Source organism: Leucopleurus acutus, assembly GCF_964270905.1.
Source record: "Leucopleurus acutus genome assembly, chromosome: 9".
NCBI classification, from domain to species: Eukaryota; Metazoa; Chordata; class Mammalia; order Artiodactyla; family Delphinidae; genus Leucopleurus; species Leucopleurus acutus.
Genome location: NC_139144.1, coordinates 65199061 through 65225607, shown reverse-complemented (window position 1 = coordinate 65225607; position 26547 = coordinate 65199061). Strand labels below are relative to the sequence as shown.

At 35.6% G+C, this 26547-nt stretch overlaps 1 protein-coding gene and 1 pseudogene across 2 annotated transcripts in view; one reads left to right on the top strand and one right to left on the bottom strand.

The window, feature by feature from the left end:
• The window catches only part of BBS9 (Bardet-Biedl syndrome 9), a 448956-nt gene that overhangs the window by 318381 nt on the left and 104028 nt on the right, over positions 1-26547 (bottom strand). Inside the window, exons 8-9 of the mRNA XM_082846142.1 lie at positions 16742-16925; positions 15942-16071 (exon numbers count right to left, since the gene is read on the bottom strand). Of these exons, the coding sequence (XP_082702268.1) occupies positions 15942-16071; positions 16742-16925 (314 nt within the window). The remainder of the gene's footprint in view (positions 1-15941; positions 16072-16741; positions 16926-26547) is intronic.
• LOC309966128 (small ribosomal subunit protein eS6-like) lies at positions 20650-21464 on the top strand (annotated as a pseudogene). Its single transcript has one exon. The product of its transcript is annotated as a small ribosomal subunit protein eS6-like (transcript).

The window sequence follows — 26547 nt, the reverse complement described above, 5'->3', positions numbered from 1 at the left end:
CTGGCACAAATAATTATTATTATAACTATTTTCTTTAAAGTAATTTTTGTGTAGAAAACAGTAACACATATCCATTTCTGGCAGAGACTAATAGTCTGGGGAAAAAAGAAATAAAACAAATGCATAGGTTTAGTGGATCACATACACTATATCCTTTACTTAAAAAGTAATTCATTTCAATGATACATAAAGAAATCCCTATGTTTAATTCTAAATCATGAAAATTTTTCTACACCACCTCAAATAAGGGAAATTTGTTCTAATCTTAGAGTACATCATTCCTGGGCATTACTTCTATCATACCACTATGCCACACACACCAAAAAATAAAAAATAAAATAGCAAATCTTTCAACAAACTATAACTTTGATTCTTGTAATCTTCTTTCCATAAAACTATGCAATACGTTCTAAATTTTGCCATTTTTATATGGTGATGCTTTAATGGTTGCAGTAGTTGTGGTGATGTCAGTTACACTAAAGAACAACAGATGGGCAGGAGGGAAGAACAAAGCATTTCCTACCATCTGGAAGCCTGTAGAAATTTTAAAAAGCGGCAAGATAACTTTTTTATCTCCATCTGCCCATTACTTCCAATGTGATTGTGTTTTAATTTTTCATATTTTTCTGCTGAACTTTAAGTACTCTGAAAATTGTTTCCACAGAAACTGTTCCTGCTGCTTGATCACTCACACACTAGCTCCATGCTGCATTCACACAGTATGGGCATAGCTGAGGCTTTGCAAAGTAGAGAATTTTTTTTCCAACTACAGATCTTGAAAGATGTCATATATGCTTTCTCCATCATTAACAAAGCTTTTTTAAAAGAAGGGAAATGTAGAATTTTTATACTCCTAAATGTTCAGAGTTATTGCAAAATTCATTGCTAAAGGTAAATTGTTATATGGTCCAAAACAGAATAATTTTCCTTCCAAGAAAAATTTTTAAATGTTCAATTAATATGAACTGTTCCTACTCATTTGAAATATGAAGGTAACAAGATGGGATAAGAAGAGAGAAATTTGCTGTTGGAAATAAGTATAAGTAAGAGATAAAAGGTATTATTTTTTTCATTGTATTTTGATAACTGAATACTAGTAATTTCTAATTTACAAACCATAACTTTTCTTTTAAATGAAAAGAAAAAAGGAATAATTTTCTACGCTGTTCTTCTTAATTAAAATACTTAATAATTTATCTTTCACTTTTTATTCATTCCAAAATATTTATATCTATATTAATACATCTAAACTATTTTAGATTTAAATGAAAGAGCCTTGGCAGCATCACTGTTTTTCCAAAGACTGAAGTTGATTTCCAGAATACCTTAGGCTTCCTAAATGTTATTTAAAGAACATATCCAGATTCTTCCACCCCTCAGTTCCACACTCCAAAAGTAATCACTTTTGTTTTAGGCTTCTACCTTCTGGTTTTTCAAATGTTTATCATTTTAATTTCAAACAACATACTGTCATTAGATTGAATATTGGATAGCACTAATATGAAAGGGAAGCAATTGTTCTAGAGAAAAGAAAGGTATGAGAGTTTTTTAGTAGAAACAAAAAGAGTTGGGACTTTGACTTCTAGTAGCATGGTAGACTAAATATTCTGAAGGGCCCTATCACTTTCTGCTTTTCTATGTTGGAACATTAGACCATTTATGCTATAATTAGTTGTTTACATGTTTGATTATGAGCTCCGGCATATTACTGATCTTTCTATGCCTCAGTTTTATCACCTATAAAATGGGAATGGTAATAATATTAATAATAGGAGCAATTCTTAGAAGAATTAAATAAATTACTATGTATAAAGCACTTAGAATACTGCCTGGTGCAGAGTAAGTGAAATAAATATTAGTTATTATTATCATATGGACTCTTGGAACAGTGTTATGGTGAAAAAACACATTACTAATTAGACAATCAATGTATGCCCTAAAACATCTTCATAATATGTAATACATGCTATCTACAAATATTAAAATACTCTCACTCTAAAAACACTGGAAAATTAAAGATGACTTTTTGATGAACTACAAGGGGAAAAAAGTATAATAAATCTTTCTTTCTGCACTAAGCAAAGTTTTCACATAGCCAAGGCTTATCAAGATTTGAACATAAGTTCTAATTAGAACATATGTTCTACATTAATGAATTAATGTTCTATAATGGCATTCTGTCACCTACTTAATTAAAACAAAAACACTTTAACTTTGAATTAGTACAGTTTTCTCTACGGTTTTAAATATTACACACTCAAAACAAATTATATGGGCATCTGAATCTTTCTTTTTTTTAGCATATCAATAAAGCAGGTAGTAACTCTGTTTCTATTTTACACTTATTTTAAATAGTAAACTGCATTTCAGTGAACAAAAGTTAGTAGACTTTATCTACAGGCAGGAAAACCACTGAAAACAGATCCCCATTTTAGAATATGTGGGAACCCTCCTATCTATTCAGTGATAGATTCCGTGTGTCACAGAGGTCAGATAATTGAGAGATAAAGCCCTATTTTAGCAGGCAAAATTTCATTTACTTACCAGTTTCAAGTTAAAGTTATAAAGAGGACTTAAATGATAACATGATTGCTTGACTATATTATATTTTTCAAGCCCTTTTTTTGGTAATTTTATTTAGTATTCCAGTCTCTTGAAATAATGCACCATCACTCTCCCCAATCTGTTTTTTAAAGATGTAGGGAGTTAGTGAAGATTTCTAAACTATTAAACAGTTCAGAAGTTTTGAATGAGTTACTAATGTAGTTCTTTTTAGAATTTAAGAGCCTAATGATACAAAGATGCCAGTACACACCAGGCAATAAATATGTACTGCTATATTCTTGTATTTCCTTTCAGATAACAGTTGATTCTAATTTTAAGGCATCCAACTTTAGCTTATAGAGTAAGATTTATATATTTACATACACCCTTTTTTATTTTGGCAATATCCCAGATATGCACTCCAATGCTAGTTCAAAAGTATAGACCATATACCGGTTAACGAGTTAAAAGAACTAAGTTCATTAAAAGTTCCAAAGTTATTAGTAGCAGAATATAACCTAATATTACCTCAAAAAATAACTTTGTTTCTCTTTTATATTCTCCAGTAAGCAACTTAGAAAATGTAACTTTTTTTATCTTGGAAATATAAATATTTTTTAATAATTTAGAAATAAATTTAAAGTCTCATTCTATCTTTGAAACCAGAGTATTTCAAGTGAGGAGGGAAAATGTAAAATTACATATTTCCAAGAAAGATGCACGTATTTCCAAGAAAGATGAAAGCAAAGTCACCAACCTGATACAAATAATCTCCAAGACCAAAGGGCCAAGGAGCTATGCATTTATTAAAAGACAAAACTCACCCTAACTAGTGAAAAGCAAAACACTTTTCTGCTGCTACCACTCTATTGAACAACTAACTCCTCTGCCAGCCCCCTCATCCACTATGAAATTAACTCTCATATCAGTATGGGACAGAGAATCAGAAACCAAAACACAAGGCTTTTCCATATAGATTATTTTTTTTTGAGACTGAGCACTTCCTTTTAAGAGAAGTTCACAGCCTCAATGACAGTATGTCTAAAGAAATTTTGCAGTGGAAATACATGGTAATAAGACGAATTCTACCATTAAAACATTTAATTTATAAAACACAAAAGAATAAACCCAACTAGCATTCTAAGTGCAACTCCTTATCTTTGGCTGTAGAGTGTTTCTAAAACCTCTGGCAGACAAATTAAACAGATTTGCTATGGAATGTACCAAAGTCAAACAATCTGCAACTGTAATTACTATTAAACTTTTCATGAGAATGGAGGATGCTGTGTTTTACATTACTACATAAAAAATAAAATGATAATGAAAACATGAGACCACAGCAAAAGATTTCTAACTTTCATAAGGAAAGTTTTTCTAAGGATTATAACCTCAACTGATAAATAACAATAAAGACATGGCTTTTTAATTTATTTATAAGATTACTGCAAGTCTTTTCCATGTGAATAAAATACTTATCTAAGGAGCAATACTACAGTTCATAAAGCAGCATATTGATAGGCCATAGGTCAACCATGGTTTAGCTACATGGTTATAAGGACTTTACAAGCACAATTCTTGTTCAAATGATATAAAATCCAATCAACATAAAATCTAGAAATCACCTCTTTAAAGACCTTGACCATACACAATAGAAATACTGTATATGCATACAATTAATGATGACCATCAAAAGTAAAGCAATTCATTTTACTCCCAAAATTTTTCAATAGAATTGACATAAACAATTTGTCTAAATCATGGTTACTGAGGTATCAACAATAAGAGAAAGAAAAAAAAAAACAAATATGATAAATTCTGTTCTTCCTTCTCTTCCTTCCCCCATATCTCCTTACATTAAGTTATAATCTATTGTGTTACACTAGCAGGCCCACCATGTCCCAAACTGAAACTCCCCTTTTCTGATGGGGGTTCTCTCGCCCTATTTATATTTATATTTATATTTATTTATCACATATTATATAATATTAATATTTCTGGTTAACAACCCAATTATCATCTTATGCCACTTAAGTCGCAATGGGTTTCTTTAAAACTGATTTATCACTATTAATACAGAAAAGATATTTTTTACTTCCCAAATAAAAGGAAAAAGCAAAACAAACAGTAAACAAGCAAATAAAAAATAGGGGAAGGAATTAGACTTCTCAGGAAAAACTAATAGTGAAAACACTGAAAATCAGTAAGCTTCATCACAGTAAAATGAGCTAAATTAAGCTTAATTTAATTACAATGCCAAAAGCACCAATTACAATCAACTACAAAATTTCTAAAACTCACCAAAAGAATACAAATGCTACATTATGGTGAGAAAAATGGAAGGTTAGGAAAACAATCAAATTAATGTCAAAACCCACTATGTTATACTTTATGAGGGTACGCAAATTCTTTCAATTGATCTAGAATTCATCTATAATGAACACTGCACGAAACAAGACCAGATATGAACCAGTCAGAAAGTACAGTGGGATACCCAATTACTAAAGACAGTGATATATTCTGTGTAAAATTTAGAGCTCAGCCACATTTCAAGGACCATATCTTTCTAAAAAGGTTGCCATTTTATTTTTTAATTTTTTTCCCAAAAAACTCACTATTCTGCTCAATCTCTAGCCTGAACCAAAATTATTTTTGGAAATTAAATGGTAGTCAGAACTGGAAAAAAGCCAATTTCTCCAAAAGAATCCCTAAATTCAGTAGTATTCAAATCTAATTTCCAACTAGATTTTTCTCTGCAATTTAATGATATGATCCTAAGGCTCTTCTGAAATGTTCAATTCAATATGGCAACAGTCCTCATGCAGTCTCTCCAATAGCTAACTAAAATGGCCATGCAGGAGTTGAAAAGAGACAAAGACACAGACATGAAATCATTGGAAAAAGGGAGGAAAGTGTAGAAAACAATCCCATAAACTGTAAATTCAGAACCTAAAAGAAATTTAGACTAATTATCGGGTAGATAAAGCCAAAATCTCAGCTTTAGCTTATGCCACACCCCAGCTTCACTTCATAGAGACCAACTGAACAAAGGTAGGAAGATGTTTTATTCTTCTTCCCTAATCTCAACACCTACCCTAATCTGGTTCACAAACCCAGGTTCCATAGGAACCATAAAACTATGCTGACATCTTTTACTACTCAAACCTGACCTATTATGGAAGCAAGGTATTTTATCCCTACCCATTGGAACCTTTCCCACTTCTGCCACTGCCCTTGGCCTCTATACACTATCTATATCCATACAGAGGTAACAAATTCTATAAAACAACTGGCTAAGTAAAGGACAGAAATTAATAGTAGCATATTATATGCTCAGAGATAGAATCCCAAAATAAACACTAAAAACAGGTTTCAAAGTAAGACATACCTGGCACAAGTACATCATGGGAATTATAGCCTGCCATGTACTACACTGGTTAATAATAGCAAAGATGCAGGAGGAGGGAGGCATGCGGAAGGGAGAAACATATCACTTCAGTAGGCTAAAAGAATCTCCAATGGTAGACAGAGAAAATGCTGTGGAAGCACTGATACAGAACACAAAATTCAGACACTCTCCCAGAAAACAGGAAGAAAAATGACAAAGAAATAAAAATTATGAAGAAGAACATAGTGGACATGGGGAACAGAAAATAAATAGCCAACCAAACAATATTCATTTCCCTGAAGGATGGACTATATCAAACAGAACTGAAAGAATAATCAAACATGCAATATAAGGAAGCTTTCTTCAGCAGCCAAACAAATAGTTTAAACAGATTAAATCCACCACGTTCCCAACTAAATCAAGGAAAATAATGTCATACAAATATATAGTGACAAATGTGGCATTTACAGAAAAAAATGAAAAACATTCTTCAAGCAACCACACACAAAGAACTAGTTACTTACAACACAACAAAAATCAAGTTTTCCATAATTCTCTCCCCAGCAACAATAAACATCAACTGATAAAAAAAAAAAAAAAAGACTTCCAGCCAAAGACGGCACAGCAAAACCCCTCAAAACTCACCAAAAAACAGCAGAAAGTATGACAATAACAAACAGTGCCCCCATCAGAAAAAGGGGAAACTGAACAAGGATATCACTACAGTCACAATCAGCAAATTTGGAGGCCGAACATCTTATTTATTTTTTTTATTGAAGTATAGCTGATTTACAATGTTCTAGGTATACAGCAAAGTGATTCAGTTATACACATATATTTATTTATGTCTATTCTTTTCCAGATTCTTTTCCATTATAGACTATTACAAGCTATTAAATAGAGTTCCGTGTGCTATACAGTAGGTCCTGGTTGTTTATCTGTTTTATTGAGGCTGAACATTTTAAATTCTGTACTGTAATAAGATAGGATACCAAGAGCTGACACATGCTTCTCAGACCTCAAGCACAGAGGTATACAGAGTTAGGCCCTAAACTAACATAATGAGATCTAAGGGTACAGGTGGGATGCAGGAAATGGAATATAGAAAACCACAGTAATGATAACCAACAAGGACCTACTGGATAGCATAAGGAACTTTACTCAATATCTTGTAATGGGCGGGGGTGGTGGTGGTGGGATGAATTGGGAGATTGGGATTGACATATATACACTAATATGTATAAAATAGATAACTAATAAGAACCTGTTATATAAAAAAATAAATAAAATGAAATTCAAAAAAATCTTTTAATAACCTATAAAGGAAAAAAATCTTAAAAAAGAATATATATAAAATATATATAATATACATATGTATAACCGATTCACTTTTCCTTACACCTGAAACTAACACAACATTGTAAATCAACTATATTTCAATAAAAATTTTTTTAAAAATAGAAAGATACATTAGAAGTATAAGATACATTTATCAATCAGCTAGCTTCCTAACCAATGAAGGTAAGAGGACAAGGAGCAGCCACTGATTTTTAACACCAACAGCCTGTGACTGGAGATACAGGGGGACTTCTGTTAGACTCATCCACCTCTCAAACCCTGAAAACTGAGGGAGATGGACCACCAGGGCAACGGAGAAATTAAACACAATGAGAAGGTGAAAGACTCAGGTGGTCCGAGTTCATTACTCTCTCCCATCACTTCCCACATGATTCTTAAGTAAATTGCTGCCATCATTTTAAAAATGAGCAATAATTGCAAAGTAATGAACAAAGGACCTTTGTGTAGAAATTGCAAATAAAGTAAAAGACAGAGATGAGGGAGACTGGAACATAAGCAAAAAGCATTAAATATCCATAGCAAGAACTTTCTATGGAAATAAATGAAGAAATCAGACAAACAGCTACTACTGTATCAATGAAATGAAAGAAACATAATTTTTTCTTTGTTTGAAAAGCACAAACACAAACTGGAGGGATGAAAGCCACATTAGGAGCAATAACGGGGAGAGGGGGAAGATGGCGGAAGAGTGAGACGCGGAGATCACCTTCCTCCCCACAGATACATCAGAAATACATCTACACGTGGAACAACTCCTACAGAACACCTACTGAACGCTGGCAGAAGACCTCAGACCTCCCGAAAGGCAAGAAACTCCCCAGGTACCTGGGTAGGGCAAAAGAAAAAAGAATAAACAGAGACAAAAGAATAGGAACGGCACCTGCACCAGTGGGAAGGAGCTGTGAAGGAGGAAAAGTTTCCACACACTGGAAGCCCCTTCGCAGGCGGAGACTGCGGGTGGCGGAGGGGGAAAGCTTCGAAGACACGGAGGAGAGCACAGCAACAGGGGTGGGGAGGGAAAAGCGGAGAGATTCCCGCACAGAGGATCAGGGCCGACCAGCACTCACCAGCCTGAGAGGCTTGTCTGCTCACCCACTGGGGCGGGCGGGGCTAGGAGTTGAGGCTCGGGCTTCGGTCGGAGCGCCGGGAGAGAGAGGCCTGGCGTTGGCGGCGTGAACACAGCCTGCAGGGCGTTAGTGTACCGCGGCTAGCCGGAAGGGAGTCCGGGGAAAAGTCTGGACCTGCCGAAGAGGCAAGAGGCTTTTTCTTCCCTCTTTTGTTTCCTGGTGCGCGAGGAGGGGGGATTAAGAGCGCTGCTTAAAGGAGATGCAGAGACAGGCGCAAGCCACGGCTAACAGCGCGGACACCAGAGACAGGCATGAGACACTAAGGCTGCTGCTGCCGCCACCAAGAAGCCTGTGCGCGAGCACAGGTCACTCTCCACACCTCCCTTCCCGGGAGCCTGTGCGGCCCGCTACTGCCAGGGTCCCGTGATCTAGGCACAACTTCCCCGGGAGAACGCAAGGCACGCCTCAGGCTGCTGCAACGTCACGCCGGCCTCTGCCGCCGCAGGCTCGCCCCACATCCATACCCCTCCCTTCCCCCGGCCTGAGTGAGCCAGAGCCCCCGCATCAGCGGCTCCTTTAACCCCGTCCTGTCTGAACGAAGAACAGACGCCCTCCGGTGACCTACACGCAGAGGCAGGGCCAAATCCAAAGCTGTGCACCTGGGAGCTGTGAGAACAAAGAAGAGAAAGGGAAATCTCTCCCAGCAGCCTCAGGTGCAGCGGATTAAAGCTCCACAATCAACTTGATGTACCCTGCATCTGTGGAATACCTGAATAGACAAGGAATCATCCCAAATTGAGGAGGTGGACTTTGAGAGCAAGATTTATGATTTTTTTCCCCTTTTCCTCTTTTTGTGAGTGTGTATGTTTCTGTGTGAGATTTTGTCTGTGTAGCTTTGCTTTCACCATTTGTCCTAGGGTTCTATCCATCTGGTATTTTTACTTTTTAAAAAATTTTTTTCTTAATAATTATTTTTTATTTTAATAACTATCTTATTTTCTTTTATCCTCTTTCTTTCTTTCTTTCTACTTTTTCTCCCTCCTATTCTGAGCCATGTGGATGAAAGGGTCTTGGTGCTGCAGCCAGGAGTCAGTGCTGTGCCTCTGTGGGGGGCGAGCCAACTTCAGGATGCTGGTCCACAAGAGACCTCCCAGCTCCACGTAATATCAAACGGCGAAAATCTCCCAGAGATCTCCATCTCAACACCAACACTCAGCTTCACTCAACAACCAGCAAGCTACAGTGCTGGACCCCCTATGCCAAACAACTAGCAAGACAGGAACACAACCCCACCCATTAGCAGAGAGGCTGCCTAAAATCATAATAAGTCCACAGACACCCCAAAACACACTACAAGACGTGGACCTGCCCACCAGAAAGACAAGATCCAGCCTCATCCACCAGAACACAGGTACTAGTCCCCTCCACCAGGAAGCCTACACAACCCACTGAACCAGCTTTAGCCACTGGGGACAGACGCCAAAAACAATGGGAACTACGAACCTGCAGTCTGCAAAAAGGAGACCCCAAACACAGTTAAATAAGCAAAATGAGAAGACAGAAAAACACACAGCAGATGAAGGAGCAAGATAAAAACCCACCAGACCTAACAAATGAAGAGGAAATAGGCAGTCTACCTGAAAAAGAATTCAGAATAATGACAGTAAAGATGATCCAAAATCTTGGAAATAGAATAGAGAAAATGCAAGAAACATTTAACAAGGACCTAGAAGAACTAAAGATGAAACCAACGGTGAACAACACAATAAATGAAATTAAAAATACTCTAGAAGGGATCAATAGCAGAATAACTGAGGCAGAAGAACGGATAAGTGACCTGGAATATAAAATAGTGGAAATAACTTCTGCAGAGCAGAATAAAGAAAAAAGAATGAAAAGAACCAAGGACAGTCTCAGAGACCTCTGGGACAACATCAAACACACCAACATTCGAATTATAGGGGTTCCAGAAGAAGAAGAGAAAAAGAAAGGGACTGAGAAAATATTTGAAGAGATTATAGTTAACTTCCCTAATATGGGAAAGGAAATAGTTAATCAAGTCCAGGAAGCACAGAGAGTCCCATACAGGATAAATCCAAGGAGCAATAACAAGAAAAAATAAAATAAAACAAAAATAAACATAAGAGCATGGTAGAAAGACATGGAGAAAAATCACACAAATCAAAATAGAAAAAAATTAACAATTAATGAGGTGATGCTAGATTTGAAAGACGATGTAAGCTTAATATATTTATAATAATGATATTGATTAAGAAAACTGAACTGGTAGTCCAGAACCAATATTCAAAGTCTTATGGAAGAAAATTTTTCTGAAATGAACAAAAACTTGAATCTATCAAATCTCACCTTGTTCTAGAACAAGCTGATACATACAAAATTAATCAACTGATGATAATGCTAGTGAATTTACAGTCTTTTAAGGATTTAAAAAAAATAAGTCAGATATGAGCATCCAGGAAGAAAAAGCAATTCATTCAATAAGAAGTTTTAAGAAAAGTTCAGCCAGCCTCAGACTTTACCACAGTAACTGTCAACACCAAATGGAGGTTCCAAAATTCTGGGGGAAGCTAAGATAACCTTCAAGTATAAAAGCAATAAACTCTCAAGATTGTAAGAAGACTTATAAGGCTTTCCTCAAATCTACTGGATGATTGAAATCAACTAAACAAGAAGTAAATCAAGATAATTCAGAAACGGTAAAAGAATTGGCAGTGAGCTTTGAACGGATAGAATAAAGGACTAAAAATAGTGATTACTAAAATGTATGTAAATGTTTTAAACTTTGACAAAATAAATAATAGTAAGATACCAACAATGTCAGAACTTGGTAAGAAGAGAAGAAGAAGAAAGCATAAGTTGCTGTTTTCCTTATCTTTTATAACAGGGGTCAATGGACACTGCCAAAAGTTGAAATACCACTTTAAAAAATTGAAAATATCAACCTTTTACTTTTTTTCTATACTTAGAGGGATCTTTTAGAAACTGAAATACATTGTTGTGAATAAATATCTATGTAAAATTCATTTAGTCCTTCCATTTTATCTATTTCTTTTTTCTCTTAGAACATAAAATAAACATATATAAAAAACATATGATTCTGCTTTGTAAATTTTATTCTGTGCCTAATTGGCATATCTGTAGACAAAAATATCAGGCTTGATGTTTAACAGGTGCTAACAAATGTCAATTCTGGATGGTAAGATTGAGGTAACTTTAAATAATGCTTGAGTTTTATCTTTTTTTTTTTTTCCAGCCATGCCATGTGGCTTACAGGATCTTAGTTCCCCCAACCAGGGATTGAACCCAGGCCCACAGCAGTATGATAAAAATTTATCATTGTACAATATTTTTCTGTCATGTATTTTTATCAGCTATAAATTATTATTGTAAACTATTCTAATGCTTTTTTCAAGAATGTTTCTAAAATTTGCATTCACTTTTTATCTAGGCAATATGATCATATAGTGATTTTAATGTATTTTTCTATACCTGTTAAAGAGTGTGAATCTTTTTATATCATGAATTATAATTTTTTAACTTATTAATTGTGCTTCATCCCTCAGTAGGCTGATTTAATGTTCCCCAGAATGGTATAGGGTGTTATATTGTATGGTAAAATAAAGAAAAGAGATACGTATGTGTATGTAACATCTAATACATAGAAGAATTCCAAGTGCAAAGAAACCACAGCTCACATACAAGAAATGGAAACCAAAGAAAATAGTATAAAATGTAGAGAATATCAAAGAAGCTGAAAATTGACAAAATACATCGAATGTAACAATTTTAAATGGGTCTCCAAAATGGGTTGAAAAATCCAATCAGATTTTTTTATAAGAAATACACCCAAAATAAAGTTACAGGTTAAAAAAGCATAGACAATAGCATACCAATAATTAATAACAAAGTGAACTCAAAGCAAACAAAACAAAACAAAGAAGCAAGAAAACATTAAATGAAAGCACAAGAAAAGGTCACTTTATACTGGCAACATTTTTTAAACTTACCAAAAAAATAAATAACTATCATAAAAATAAGTTGAATAATTAGAACTAGAATATATAAATCAAAAATACTTAGATATTCAACAAAAAATTGACAGAAAAATATAGTAATGAAAGACAAACATTCCACTGCTGATTAATAGATTAACAGAGGAAAATATCAATAACAATGCACAAGCTCTGAAAGTCATAATTTATGCTCTACCCTACTTCCAAGAATATTTACAAATATTATGGGGAGTATTAAGCCACAAAGGAAACCCTTAAAAATATAACATAGCAGAAAGTGTATATATAGGCCGACATTCTCTTTCTACAAAGCACAAAGGAAAAAAAAAGACAAATTAACAGCAAACGTTAAACTAAAAAGAAAGAAAAAGTCACTTTGAAATTTAAGAACTCTCCTAATAAATATGTCTTCAAAGAAACAATATCCTTCCATCTATGAGTCTCAATTTTTTCATATTTAAAAAAAACTTTAAAGGCTCTTACGAGGTCTTTCTAGCCACCCCTCACCCTGACACACACAAACCACAATGATTTTCATGTATCTACCGAGCATATACCACATGTTCAGCTTTCTGACTGATTATTCAATGTGATATGCAAAAGTAGAACAGGTACTTACATTAAAACAGTGTATGATCAAATTGGGGAGTTAGAAAAAGCAAAGAACAGTCACCAACATACTATAAATATTATAGAAATTCAAAGAAGGAGATCAGGGTAGAGAGGGAAGGCTTATTTATGTGACTTGTTAGGACTCGAAGATGGAAGAAATCTGAAAATCCAGAGAAGAAATGGGGAGAACATTCTGGTCAAGAATACTATATCAATGAAGACTAAAGAATAAAATATTAAATACTGACAGTTATAAAAAGTTACTATAGTGAATATAGCCTAGGAAGAAAAACACCGTAGTCCTAGACCAAATTATTTATACTAAAAAATGAGCTGTAACAAGATTTTAAAGTACAATGGCTGTGGCTGCCAGCTAAAGTTTGGAAAGGCTCCCATCACTTTGAATGTCCATTCAAATAGACTTCTACTTTTAGGTATATTTCATATCTCTAGAGAGAATAACGTTACCGATAAACAATGATCTTTATTTGCCGTTTGGGAAACTAACTATAGCAGAGGTAAGATACTCCGCCAGGCTTCCATAGCTACTTTGTGCAATGAGAGGAAAACAGTAATAGCTAAGAATTTAAAGAACATTATCACATTTGGGATCTTCTGATTCTGTAAACTGTATATTTATTTCACATTCCTATAGTCTAACACACAAAAATTAAAATAATTAGACTAAAAAAATTCTAATCAAGAATGCCATTTACCCTGAAAAGAAAGAAGGAAACCCAGACAGATTTAAAACTGGTTTATAATCAACAAGGTAGAGAGGACTAGGACTGCCAACTAGGAGGGAGTGGGAGGAAATAAAGCATCGTAGTTTCTGAAGAAAAGGCTGCTATTAAGTATAATTGCACCAACTTGATCCAAATCCAATATTCCTTATTCATTGAAAAGAAACATATTAAAATAGCAGCAATTTCCTTTACAAATAAACACATGCAGCCAAGGAAGCTTCTACCAAAAAAGTTTAACCCTAAAGGTAATAAAAAGCAGGAGTGACATTATTTCAGTGCTCTAACTTCAGATATTAACTTCTAAATACAAATATGCTATAGTTAAGTCAGTAATAAATTTTTTTGATTCTACTAAAAGTTACAATGAAATTCCTTCAAACACTCTAATCCTATATTTTTATGTTAAAGTGCATAAAAATAAGAAAAATCTTCCAATGAATAATTAGAAATTATTGCTATATGTTAACCGTGGAAATCATTAATGGTAATATTTGCACTTATTTATAATTATGATCTTTATGAGAAATAGGAAGTTTCACTTACAAGTACCTAAATTTAGGTGTGTCAGGCTAATTTTGAATATAAGCATCTTGCTGCACACTATATAGAAATTTGACTTTTTATTCAAGGTACTTTCAGTTACTATTTGTCCCTTGACTTGTAAGTTGCATCTGGACCAGAAACTATAAATTAACCATAAGTATCTTCTGGCAAGCCATATCTCTGAGCTTCTCTATGAGTATGGTGACTCTTAAAATAGACATATCCCTTGTAAATAATATATCTGTAATATAAGTATTTCAACTAAATGATCTCAATAAGTTCTTTCTATCACTCTCCCATGCCCCACATACATACAAAAACCACAATGACTTTTTAGTATTTAAAGATACTGGCTCCTGAGGGGCATGAAGACTCTAAGCCATGATGGGCTGCATACCCACCAGTGTGAATCTGTCTTCTTGCACCTAAGCTGTCACTTGGGGGGCCAAAGAGAACAGCTCTTGGATGGATATATGGACTGCTGCAAGAATTACTCTCCCAAAAGAGAATTACTTGACGTTGCCCTGCTGGCAAGATATTTTTCCTGTTCTAAATCCTTATAAGTAAATCTGATATAAAATGTCTGGTGAGTCTGAGTGTTTGGTTGAACTTAAAAGACCATCTGGTGGACTTTGCAAAAGCTAACTCAAAATTTAAAATTTTTCTTCAGATACAAAGTAACTGTAATTTGTGTTAAGTGCCCAGCAACTATAATTATAGTATTGTAATTATAGTATTTTCTCATAAATATGAAAAGCAATTTCTTTTTAAAATATTCATTGTTTTCATTTTTCCAACATCTAAGCTTCAGATTAACCATTAAGGCAAATATGAATGCCTTTCATTGAGCCTCAACAATAATATTCCACATTCAACCTCTTAAACTGGGGGGATTAGCCACATTGATCAGATGCTATAGGCATCACTGAAGAATTCTACATACGGTTTTTAAATGTTCAATAAAATGATCTAAATAAGCAGAACTGAATAGATCTGGGGATACATGAAGCTTTATAGAAAGTTGTTTTTCTATACATTTATTGAGATTTTCAATTCCTAAACATAATCTGAGATGCTAAAGAGTTTGTCAAGATCTTGCCTCATATACTGACAAACTAGAAAAATACAGTTAGATATCTATTTCTCTCATTTTTGATAAATTTTGTAAAGTTAAAGTTAACACACGAATTTTGTCTTTCATTTAAATGCAAAAAGGCTCTATTTAAAATCTAAACTGTCCTGAACACATAATCATTAGCAATTCTGCACCGTTTGACATAATAAGTTCTGAAACAAATTTTGAAGTGTAACATTCTCACAGTCAACAATAAGTGATATCTAAATGGGATCCATTAAGTGCTTGAAGAAATCCTTTTCTATTTTAAAGAAAATAATCTATCAGGTAAACTATTTTCTTGAAATCTTGAATTTATAAAGAATATCTTGTTAGAGATTCTAGATAAAAATGATTAAAGGTGCTAATTAAGGGTTTTTTATATCCTTCTTTACCAATAAAATTTATATTTTAAATTATCTCCATTGCAGACACTCAATGTCACTTGTCATTTTTTAATAAAATCATTTGCCATAAAACTTCTAGTGAATTCCTTAAGATACTCTTTTAAAAAAACTGTTAAATTAAACCACTTACTGTAAACAGCCCACTCTTACTGCTACAGGAATGTGGGGAAGTTGAGTGGCCCACTTCAATGTCACATCCTGATAAACATGCAACATGTTATTATGGTTTCCAATCAAAGTATTTATTGTTCCTTCAGAAACTATGGGTTGAAGACAGAAAAAGAGGATAATAAGAAAACAATCATTTCCAACAGTATATTATATCCCTTTTAGAGGACTTATGATAGAAATTAATCCTAATGTCTTGACTTAATGCATAAAGATTTTAGTAATAAAACATTATTTTTCAACTACAAGCTACCGATATCAAAAAGAAAAAAATCATTTTATAAGTATATAAAAACTACATATATAACTATAAAAACTGTAACCAGATAGTGGCCAACATTTTTGTATTTTATCTAGAAAGCATGAACTTGATTAATATTTAACACATTTAAGCTAATATTTACTAGACATTCACTACAGACAAATAATTCTATTAGGCATTACTATGCTCCATTCTGCTTGTAAAAGAGTCTGATGTTCTCTTAGAAGCATCTTGAACAGCCACATCTTGGAAAGCATTAATGCATACCTGAGGCCAATTCTACAAGTCATTTTGTATGAAGTAAAATAACTGACAAAACCAAATGTGTGCTTTATATCACACTTCTATTCAAACTTTAAAAGTTAAAATTTCCATTACATGTGCTGTATAAAACTATTTTCCTAAATGTTTAAAATATATGTGAGTGATTTGAGCTTTTTTTGGTGTATAAAATATAGTCATGACATATGGAAGAGATACAAGAAAATCTTTCCACACACCTGAGCAATATGGGAGAAAACAACTTGGGCTACAATCAAGTTTCTTCATAAATCGAATTTGTCCATTATCCTTAAGGCAAAAAAAGTTTCTCTCACCAAGAACAAAAACAGAAGATGCTGACTGATTGAAAGAAACAATACATATATCAAGGGCTTGCTCTCCAATATTTAGAGTCCAATCCACCTGCAAAGGAAAACTTATGATCAATTTAGTTGCTAAAAACAGAACATTTTAGTCACTGTCATATCAATACAATTAAGAAATGCTTTACAACAACGCAGGCATAAAGATTGGCTAACCTTGGGCTTCCTTGATGGTGCAGTGGTTAAGAATCTGCCTGCCAATGCAGAGGACACAGGTTCAAGTCCTGGTCCAGGAAGATCCCACACGCCATGAAGCAACTAAGCCCGTGCACCACAACTACTGAGCCTGCGCTCTAGAGCCCATGAGCCACGACTACTGAACCCGTGTACCACAAATGCTGAAGCCCACGTGCCTAAAGCCTGTGCTCCTCAACAAAACAAGCCACCACAATGAGAAGCCTGCGCACGTCAACGAAGAGTAGCCCCCACTCACCACAACTACAAAAAGCCCGCATGCAGCAACAAAGACACAACAGAGCCAAAAATAAATAAACAAAATAAATAATTTTTTTAAAAAATTAAAAAAAAAGATTGGCTAACCTTCATTCACTTTTTTTTTCCTGTGACCTTATTTCTGATATTTTGTAGACTCTAATAGTTTTTGCCCCATCTTTTACCAAATGATATTAGCTATTCAGTGGTTCAAAAACACTCAGATAAGTTTAATCAAGGAGGTGAAGATCTGTGCATCAAAAACTATAAAACATTGGTGAAAGAAATTGAAGAGCACAGATAAATGGAAAGATATTCCATGTTCATGGATTAGAAGAATTAATATTATTAAAATGTCCCTACTACCCAAGGTGATCTACAGATTCAAATCCCTATCAAAATTCCAATGACATTTTTCACAGAAATAGAAAAAAAATGTAAATTCATATGAACCCACAAGACTCCAAATAGCCAAAGCAATCTTGAGCAAAAAGAACAAAGCTGGAAGCATCATACTACCTGATTTCAAAATATACTACAAAACTACAGCATGGAACTGGCATAAAAAACAAACATCTAGACCAGTGGAACAGAATAGGGAGCCAAGAAATAAAATTCTGCATTTACAGTCAACTCATCTTTGACAAAGGTACCAAGAACACACAATGCAAGATGGTACAGTCTCTTCAAAAAATGGTGTTGGGAAAACTTGATATCCACTTGCAGAGAAATGAAAATGAACCCCTATCTCATACCATACACAAAAATCAATTCAAAATGGCTTAAAGACTCCAACATAAGAACTGAAACTGCAAAATTATTGGAAGAAAACATAGGGAAAAGCTCAATGATTTATTTGGATATGACCTCAAAAGCACAGGCAACAGTATTAAAATAGACAAAAGGGATTTCATCAAACTAAAAAGCTTCTGCAGGGAAAAAAAAAAAAAGGTCATTATGGGATGATATGAAATCATGTGTGTGAAACTTTTGAAAATTGTAAAGCATTATAGAATTTAAAGTCTTTTATTCAATAAAAAAATATTTTTTAAAGCTCTGCACAGCAAAGGAAACAATCAATTGTGTGAAGAGTCAATCTATGAAATGGAAAACAATATATCCATATAGCCAGTAAGGAGTTAATATACAAAAATATATAAGAAACTCAGACAGCTCAATAGCAAGAAAACAAATATCTGATTTTAAAATGGGCAAAAGACCTAAATAGACATTTCTCAAAATAAGACATACAAATGGCCAACAGGTATATTAAAAAATGCTCACCACCACTAATCATCAGGGAAATGCAATGTGAGATGGAATGCACAAAATTATGTGGATAAAGAGGAAGTAAGATTGCCCTCAAAGTTAGGCTTTGAGGCAAGAATCAACAAATAAAAGTTCAAAGAAGAGATATGAAAAGTCACATTAAAGATAGGTAGATATATAGATAGATAGATAGATAGATAGATAGATAGATAGATAGATAGATAGACAGATAGATAGATGGACTTCCCTGGTGGTGCAGTGGTTAAGAATCCGCCTGCCAATGCATGGGACACGGTTTTGATCCATGGTCCGGGAAGATCCCACATGCTGCAGAGCAACTAAGCCCACACACCACAACTACTGAGCCTGTGAGCTGCAACTACTGAAGCCCGCGTGCTCTAGGGCCCACGTGCCACAAATACTGAGCCCTCATGCTGCAACTACTGAAGCCTGCGCACCTAGAGCCCATGCTGCACAGCAAGAGAAGCCACTGAAATGAGAAGCCCGCGCACCACAACAAAGAGTAGCCCCCCACTTGCCACAACTAGAGAAAGCCCACATGCAGCAACGAAGACCCAAAGCAGCCAAAAAATAAAAATTTTTTATATATATATATATAAATTTCATGCCATCCAGAAATGATTTAGGTATTAATCTGTCTACTTTAGGATTAAAATATCTGAAGAAGGTATGAAATCCAAATGGGGCTAGCCAGAGAGGCAAATATAATCAGTGTGTATATAAGAACAATCTGGAATAGGGAGACAGCATAGTGAATATAGGTAGATGCATCAGATTATCTTCATCTAAATTCAGATTCAACACCAAGAAATCATTCAATTGCCACTTAGTTCAAGTGTAGTTTACCTATATGAAAAGATTCTAATGGACACAAGACATGAACATCAGTCCTAAGGCAGTTAATATTTCTCATTACAATATAATAGGCTAGCATTCTAGCATTACTTTTCAGTGCTTGTAACTCAGGCTGATGTGTCCCTGACTCTGAGAGATGACAATTCATTCAGAGTGGATAGGCAAAGTTTCTGAGGCCACAGGCCAAGATCCTGCCACTAAATACTTTCAGTTCACTAGGTACTGAGTGCCACTCTTTGTAACCTGTCCTTAGGGAAATATAACACATTCTAAATTAATGAGTCTCAAAATGCACAGAAGTTTACTAAGAACAATCATTTAAAATTTCTTCCATTTCCAGCCGTCATAGAGTAATAGGAAAAAAATCTACCATCCATCTGAAACAACCACAACACAGACAAAATGTATGAAACAACCATCTGCAAGGCACTGGATATCAGAAAACAAAGGACAGCAATCCGCTTAAAAACAGAAAATAAATGAGGTGAATGGTGAAATTGCTCCTGCCATGAGAGAGTTTTCAGGCCATGGCACAGGGAGAAACAACCCAGGCAAAGCCCAACAGACTCCCTGAGTTGAGGAGATGGATGATAAGAGTTCAGAAAAAGCAAGGCAGCTAGAGTGCATAAGACAGCATGACAAAGAAAGAGAGCAGCACAGGGACAGAACTCTGAGATCTGTAAAGAATCCTCTCAAGTATTCAGCTGAGTACTTATCAGCACATTCAGGTAGAAAACTACTCAAAGCCAGGGAAAGAACCACTCAAAAGGATTAGCGGTAACAGTGCCCAGCATTCACAAAGGGCCTGGAATACTGCCAGTGCCCGCCAGCCAGACTGGAACACCTCATAATTCAAAGGGAGGTGGATAGAGCACTCAAAGGGTATTACCTCAGGAGTAGGGAATAAGTAGCCCCAGAATGAGCACTGCTCTGGTCCCACCTAACAAGACTTAAAAGCAAGAGCCAAAAAGATCAAACTGTTTCCAACTAACTTAACTGTCTCCCAGGCCTAAGCTCAAGAAGATTTATAGAAACACAAAAATATCTAGCACCCAACAAAGTAAAATTGACTATATCCTGGTATCTAATAAAAAATTACCAAGCATGTAAAGAAAAAGGAAAATGTGATCCATGATGTGGAGATAAATAAATAAACTGAAATTCACTCAAAATTGATACAGACTCTTTTTTGTGGCGCCTCAGAGGCGGTCGGCCACTTCAGAATGAAGCTGAACATCTCTTTCCCAGCCACTGGCTGCCAGAAACTCATTGAAGTGGACGATGAATGAAAACTTCATACCTTTTATGAGAAGCGTATGGCCACAGAAGTTGCTGTTGACGCTCCGGGAGAAGAATGGAAGGGTTACATGGTCCGAATCAGTGGTGGAAACGACAAACAGGGTTTCCCTGTGAAACAGGGTGTTTTGACCCATGGCCAAGTCCACCTGCTACTGAGTAAGGGGCATTCTTGTTACAGACCAAGGAGGACTGGAGAAAGAAAGGGCAAATCTGCATGGGGTTGCATTGTAGATGCCAATCTGAGAGTTCTCAATTTGGTCATCGATAAAAAAGGGGAGAAGGATATTCCTGGACTCACTGATACTACTGTGCCTCATCGCCTGGGGCTCCAAAGAGCTAGCAGAATCCGCAAACTTTTCAATCTCTCTAAAGAAGATGATGTCCACCAATATGTTGTGAGAAAGCACCTAAACAAAGAAGGTAAGAAACCTAGGACCAAAGCACCCAAGATTCAGCATCTTGTTACTCCACGTGTTCTGCAAGACAAACATCGGTGTATTGCTCTGAAGAAACAGTGTACTATGAAAAATAAGGAAGAGGCTACAGAATATGCTAAACTTTGGGCCAGGAGGATGAAGGAGGCCAAAGAAAAACGCCAGGAACAGATTGCCAAGAGTTGGAGGCTGTCCTCTCTGAAAGCTTCTACTTCTAAGTCTGAGTCCAGTCAAAAATGAGATGTTCTAAGAGTAACAAATAAATAAGATCAGACATAAAAAAAAAAAGATATAGATGTTAGAATTAGAAAACAAGGACATTAAAACAATTATTATAACTATATTCTTTATCTTTAAAAAGTTAAGTAGATACATGGAAGATATTTTTTAAATCACCCGAAGTGAACTTGTAGAGATAGAAGCTCTACCAGATGGGAATTAATACCAGATTAGACACTGTAGAAAGAATATTAGTGACCTTGAAAACATAGCAGTAGAAATTATCCAAAATGAAATAGAAAAAAGAATTTTTGAAAAGAAAAAGAAAATCTGTGACCTGTAGGGTAACTTCAAGTACCCTAAATGTATGTGTAATTGAGAGGACAGGAGAAAAGATGGAGAACAGAAAAATATATATGAAGAATTAATAGCTAAAAATTTTCTAAATTTCATATAAATTCACTGATATACGAAGTTCAACAAATCTTAAGCATCGAAAAAGGAATGAAAGAAAGGAAAACTACACAAAACACATCATAATCTAATTGCTCAAAACAAGTGATAAGAGAAAATCTGAAAACCATCCAGAGAAAAAAGACATTATATACAAAGGGACAAAGATAAGATGAAAGATTTCTCATGGGAACAATGCAAGCTAGAAGACAGAGGAGACCTCTGCTCTTGGAGAAGGAAATCAAGATGGCAGAGTCACAGGATGTAGAACTCACCTCCGGCATCAAACACAGCAAAAATACATCCATATGTGGAACAATTATCACCAAAAATTAACTGGAAACTGGCAGAAAGACTCCTGTACAACCAAGGCTGGAAGAGATATCCACACATAATCAGGTAGAAAGGGAAGAGAAGCGATCAGGTCAGGACCTGTGTGAGGGACGGGGCTCAGAGGAAAAGTGAGACTTCACAGGCAGAGATCCTCCCTGGGAAGTGAGCAATTTGAACTACATGTTGGGCACCCTAGCTCTGGGGTCCTGCACAGAGAAGACAAACCCCCTTGGCTGGTTGGAGGGCAGGTGGGACTAATAGGAAGGCTGGGGGAATCCCAGATCCAGCTCGGAAGGAGTGTACACATGCTTGTTCACTCCCAAAACAGGGCAGAACGTGCAGATCGAAACTTCATGGGTGGCTGACTGGTTTCCTGCAACCGCCTCGTGAGTGTCCCAGCCTGAGCAGACTGAATGCTCCAGCCCTGCTTACTTCACATTGCAGCTCCACACTGTAGTGAAGGCTGCCATGACTGAGGAAAGAGCTCAGCAGTGAAACACAGAGGCAGCTAAGACCAAAAGCACTGTCTAACCAGGGAGGGGGCAGCACAGGCAGCACATCAGAAGAAGCCTAACCTCTGTCTATGGCTGGACCACCACAGCCTACACCCATTCAAATACCAAGAGCCTGCACAGGCACTCCTACTCCAGCACTGCTCCCCTCTGCGACAATGGTGCCAGTGCTGAAAATGGGGAGGGCTCACACTTAAAGGGAACGAGCCAGAAAGACTCCACCCTCAGGGCTTCTGCTCCAGCAACTTGGGACCTTACCCCACCTTTGATAGGGTAGTGATGGCCACTGAAGAGAGGGGAATCCTTGGCTCATAGCTGGCTCTGTCCTTAGCCCTTCCTTCTCCAGCCTACTTCCTACCAAGGTGATAGCTGCCAGCACACCCTGAGGAAAGATGTGATTTATGTTCACATCAAATCCAGCTCTCCCATCAAAACCACTGGGCACATACAAACTATACAAGGATGCTCCCACATAAGGACACTGAATTAGATAACTGTTTCACCTAATTTCATAGAAAGAGAGAAAGTTAAGCAAAATGAGAAGACAGAGGAATTGGTCTCAATAGAAAGAGCAAGAGAAAACACCTAAAAAAACAGAAAAATGGGGCTTCCCTGGTGGTGCAGTGGTTGAGAGTCTGCCTGCCGATGCAGGGGACACGGGTTCGCGCCCCGGTCTGGGAAGATCCCACGTGCCGCGGAGCGGCTAGGCCCGTGAGCCATGACCACTGAGCCTGCGCGTCCGGAGCCTGTGCTCCACAACGGGAGAGGCCACAACAGTGAGAGGCCCGTGTACCACAAAAAAAATTAAAAATAAACAATTCACCAGATAAAGAATTCAAAGCATTAGTAATAAGACTACTAATTGAATTAGAGAAAAGAATAGATGAACAAAGTGAGAATTTTAACAAGAAACTGCAAAAATAAAAACAAATTTAAAAAATGAGAACAGTTTAAGAGATAACATCAAATGTACCAACATTCGCAGGAGCCCCAGAAGGAGAAGAGAGAGAGAGAAAGGGGTTGAAAATGTATTGGATGAAATTACAGCTGAAAACTTCCCAAACCTAAAGAAGGAAATGGATATACAGATACAGGAAACACAGAGGGTCCCAAAGAAGATGAATCCAAACAGATCCACAGCAAGACATATCATAATTAAACTGGCAAAAATTAAAGATAAAGGCAGAGTTCTAGGGGCAGCAAGAGAAAACCAAAGAGTTATACACAAGGGAACCTCCATAAGACTACTAGCTGATTTTTCTGCAGAAACTTTGCAGGCCAGAAGGAAGTGGCATGATATACTCCAAGTGCTGAAAGGGGGAAAACGTGCAACCTAGGATACTCCACCAAGCAAGATTATCAGTTATAATTGAAAGAGAGATAAAGAGCTTCTCAGACAAGCAAAAATTAAAAGCATTCATCAATCAATACTAAATCTACCCTAAAAGAAATGCTAGAACATCTTCTCTAAGTGGGAAAGAAGTAAAAATCTACAGGAAAGTGAAAATCCCACTAAGAAAGACAAATATATAGTAAGGACTGAGGATCAACCACTTAAATAAGCTACTATGAAGATTAAAAGACAAAAAAATTATAAAAGCAACTGTAACTATAATAAACAGTTAAGGGATAAACATGAAGGCGTAAAATATAACATCAAAAACATGAAATATGGGGGGAGGGTAGTAAAAAATGTAAATCTTTAGCATGTGTTTGAACTTAAATGACCGCCAGTTTAAAACAAATAGATACAGTTGTAGGTCAACATATATGAAACCCATGGTAACCACAAATCAAAAACCTACAACAGATACACAAAAATTAGAGAGAAAGGAACACACGCATACCACTAAAGAAAATCATCAAACCATGGAGAAGAAACAAAAAGAAGAAGAAATTAACAGAGAAGAGCTACAAAAACAACTGGAAAACAAGTAATAAAATGGCAATAAGTACATACCTATCAATATTTTTTTAAATATCAGTGGACTAAATGCTCCAATCAAAAGACATAGGGTGTAAATCAACTATACCTCAATAAAAAATATTTTTTAAGACATAGGGTGTCTGATTGGATTAAAAAAAATAAGACCCATCTGTATGCTGCTTACAAGAGACTCACTTCAGAGCCAAAGACACACACAGACTAAAAGTGAGGAGATGGAGAAAGATATTTCATTCATGCAAACAGAAACGACAAGACAGCAAGGATAGCAACATTCATATCAGACAAAATGGACTTTAAAACAAAGCCTATAACAAAAGACAAAGAAGTGCATTATATCATTACAATATCATAATAATATAATACATGATATCATATAATAATATCACTATATCATTATAAAAGGATCAATATAAGAAGAGGATATTACAATCATTAACATATATGCACACAGTACAGGAGCACCTAAATATATAAAGCAAATAGTAATAGACATAAAGGGGAAAATTGACAAGAATACAATAATAGTAGAAGACTTTAAAACCCCACTTACATCAATGGACAGATCATCAAGACAGAAAATCAGTAACACAACAGTGGTCTTAAATGACACAATAAATCAGTTGGACTTAATAAATACCTACAGGGCATTCCATCCAAAACCAGCAGAATACACATTCTTTTCAAGTGTACATGGAACAGTCTCCAGAACAGATCACATGCTGGGCCACAAAACAAGTATCAGCAAATTTAAGAGGATAGAAATTATACCAAGCATTTTTTCCAAACACAATAGTATGAAACTAGAAATCAATTACCGAAAGAAAAATGGGAAAAGCACAAACGTGGAAGTTAAACAACATACTACTAAAAAACCAATTGGTCAATGAGGAAATAAAAGAGGAAATCAGAAAATACCTCAAAACAAATGAAAATGGAAACACAACTTTCCAAAATCTATGCAATGCAGCAAAAGCCATTCTGAGAGGGAAGTTTATAGACACAGGCCCACCTCAAGAAACAAGATAAATCTCAAATATACAACCTAACCTACCATCTAAAGCAATTAGAAAAAGAAGAACAAACAAAGCCCAGAGTCAGCATAAGGAAGGAAACAATAAAGATCAGAGAGGAAATAAATAAAATAGAGACAAAAAATATAAGAGAGAAGATCAATGAAAGCAAGAGCTACTTTTTTGAAAAGATAAACAAAATTGATAAACCTTTAGCCAGGCTCACCAAGAAGAAAAGAGAGGACCCAAATAAACAAAATAAGAAATGAAAGAGGAGAAATAACAACCAATACCACAAGATACAAAAAATCATAAGAGAATACTACAGCTATATGTCAACAAACTGGACAACCTAGAAGAAATGGACAAATTTCTAGAAACATACAACCTGACAAGATTGAATCAGGAAGAAATAGACAATCTGCATAAATGAATCGCTAGCAGTGAAATTGAATTTGCAATTTAAAAAAAATTTCCAGCAAACAAAAGTCCAAGACCAGACAGGTTCACAGGGGAATTCTACCAAAAATATAAAGAAGAATTTTACCTATCTTTCTCAAACTTTTCCAAGAAATTAAAGAGGACAGTAAACTCCCAAATCCATACTATGAGGCCACCTTTACCTTGATACCAAAACCAGACAAAAACACTACACAAAAGGAAAATTACAGGTTAATACTTTTAATGAATATAGATGCAAAAATCCTCAATGAAATATTAGCAAACTGAATCCTACAACATATAAATAGAATCATACACCATGATCAAGTTGGATTTATTCCAGGGATGCAAGGATGGTTCAATATTTGCAAATCAATCAATGTGATACACCACATTAACAAAAGGAAAGATAAAAATCACATGATCCTCTCAATAG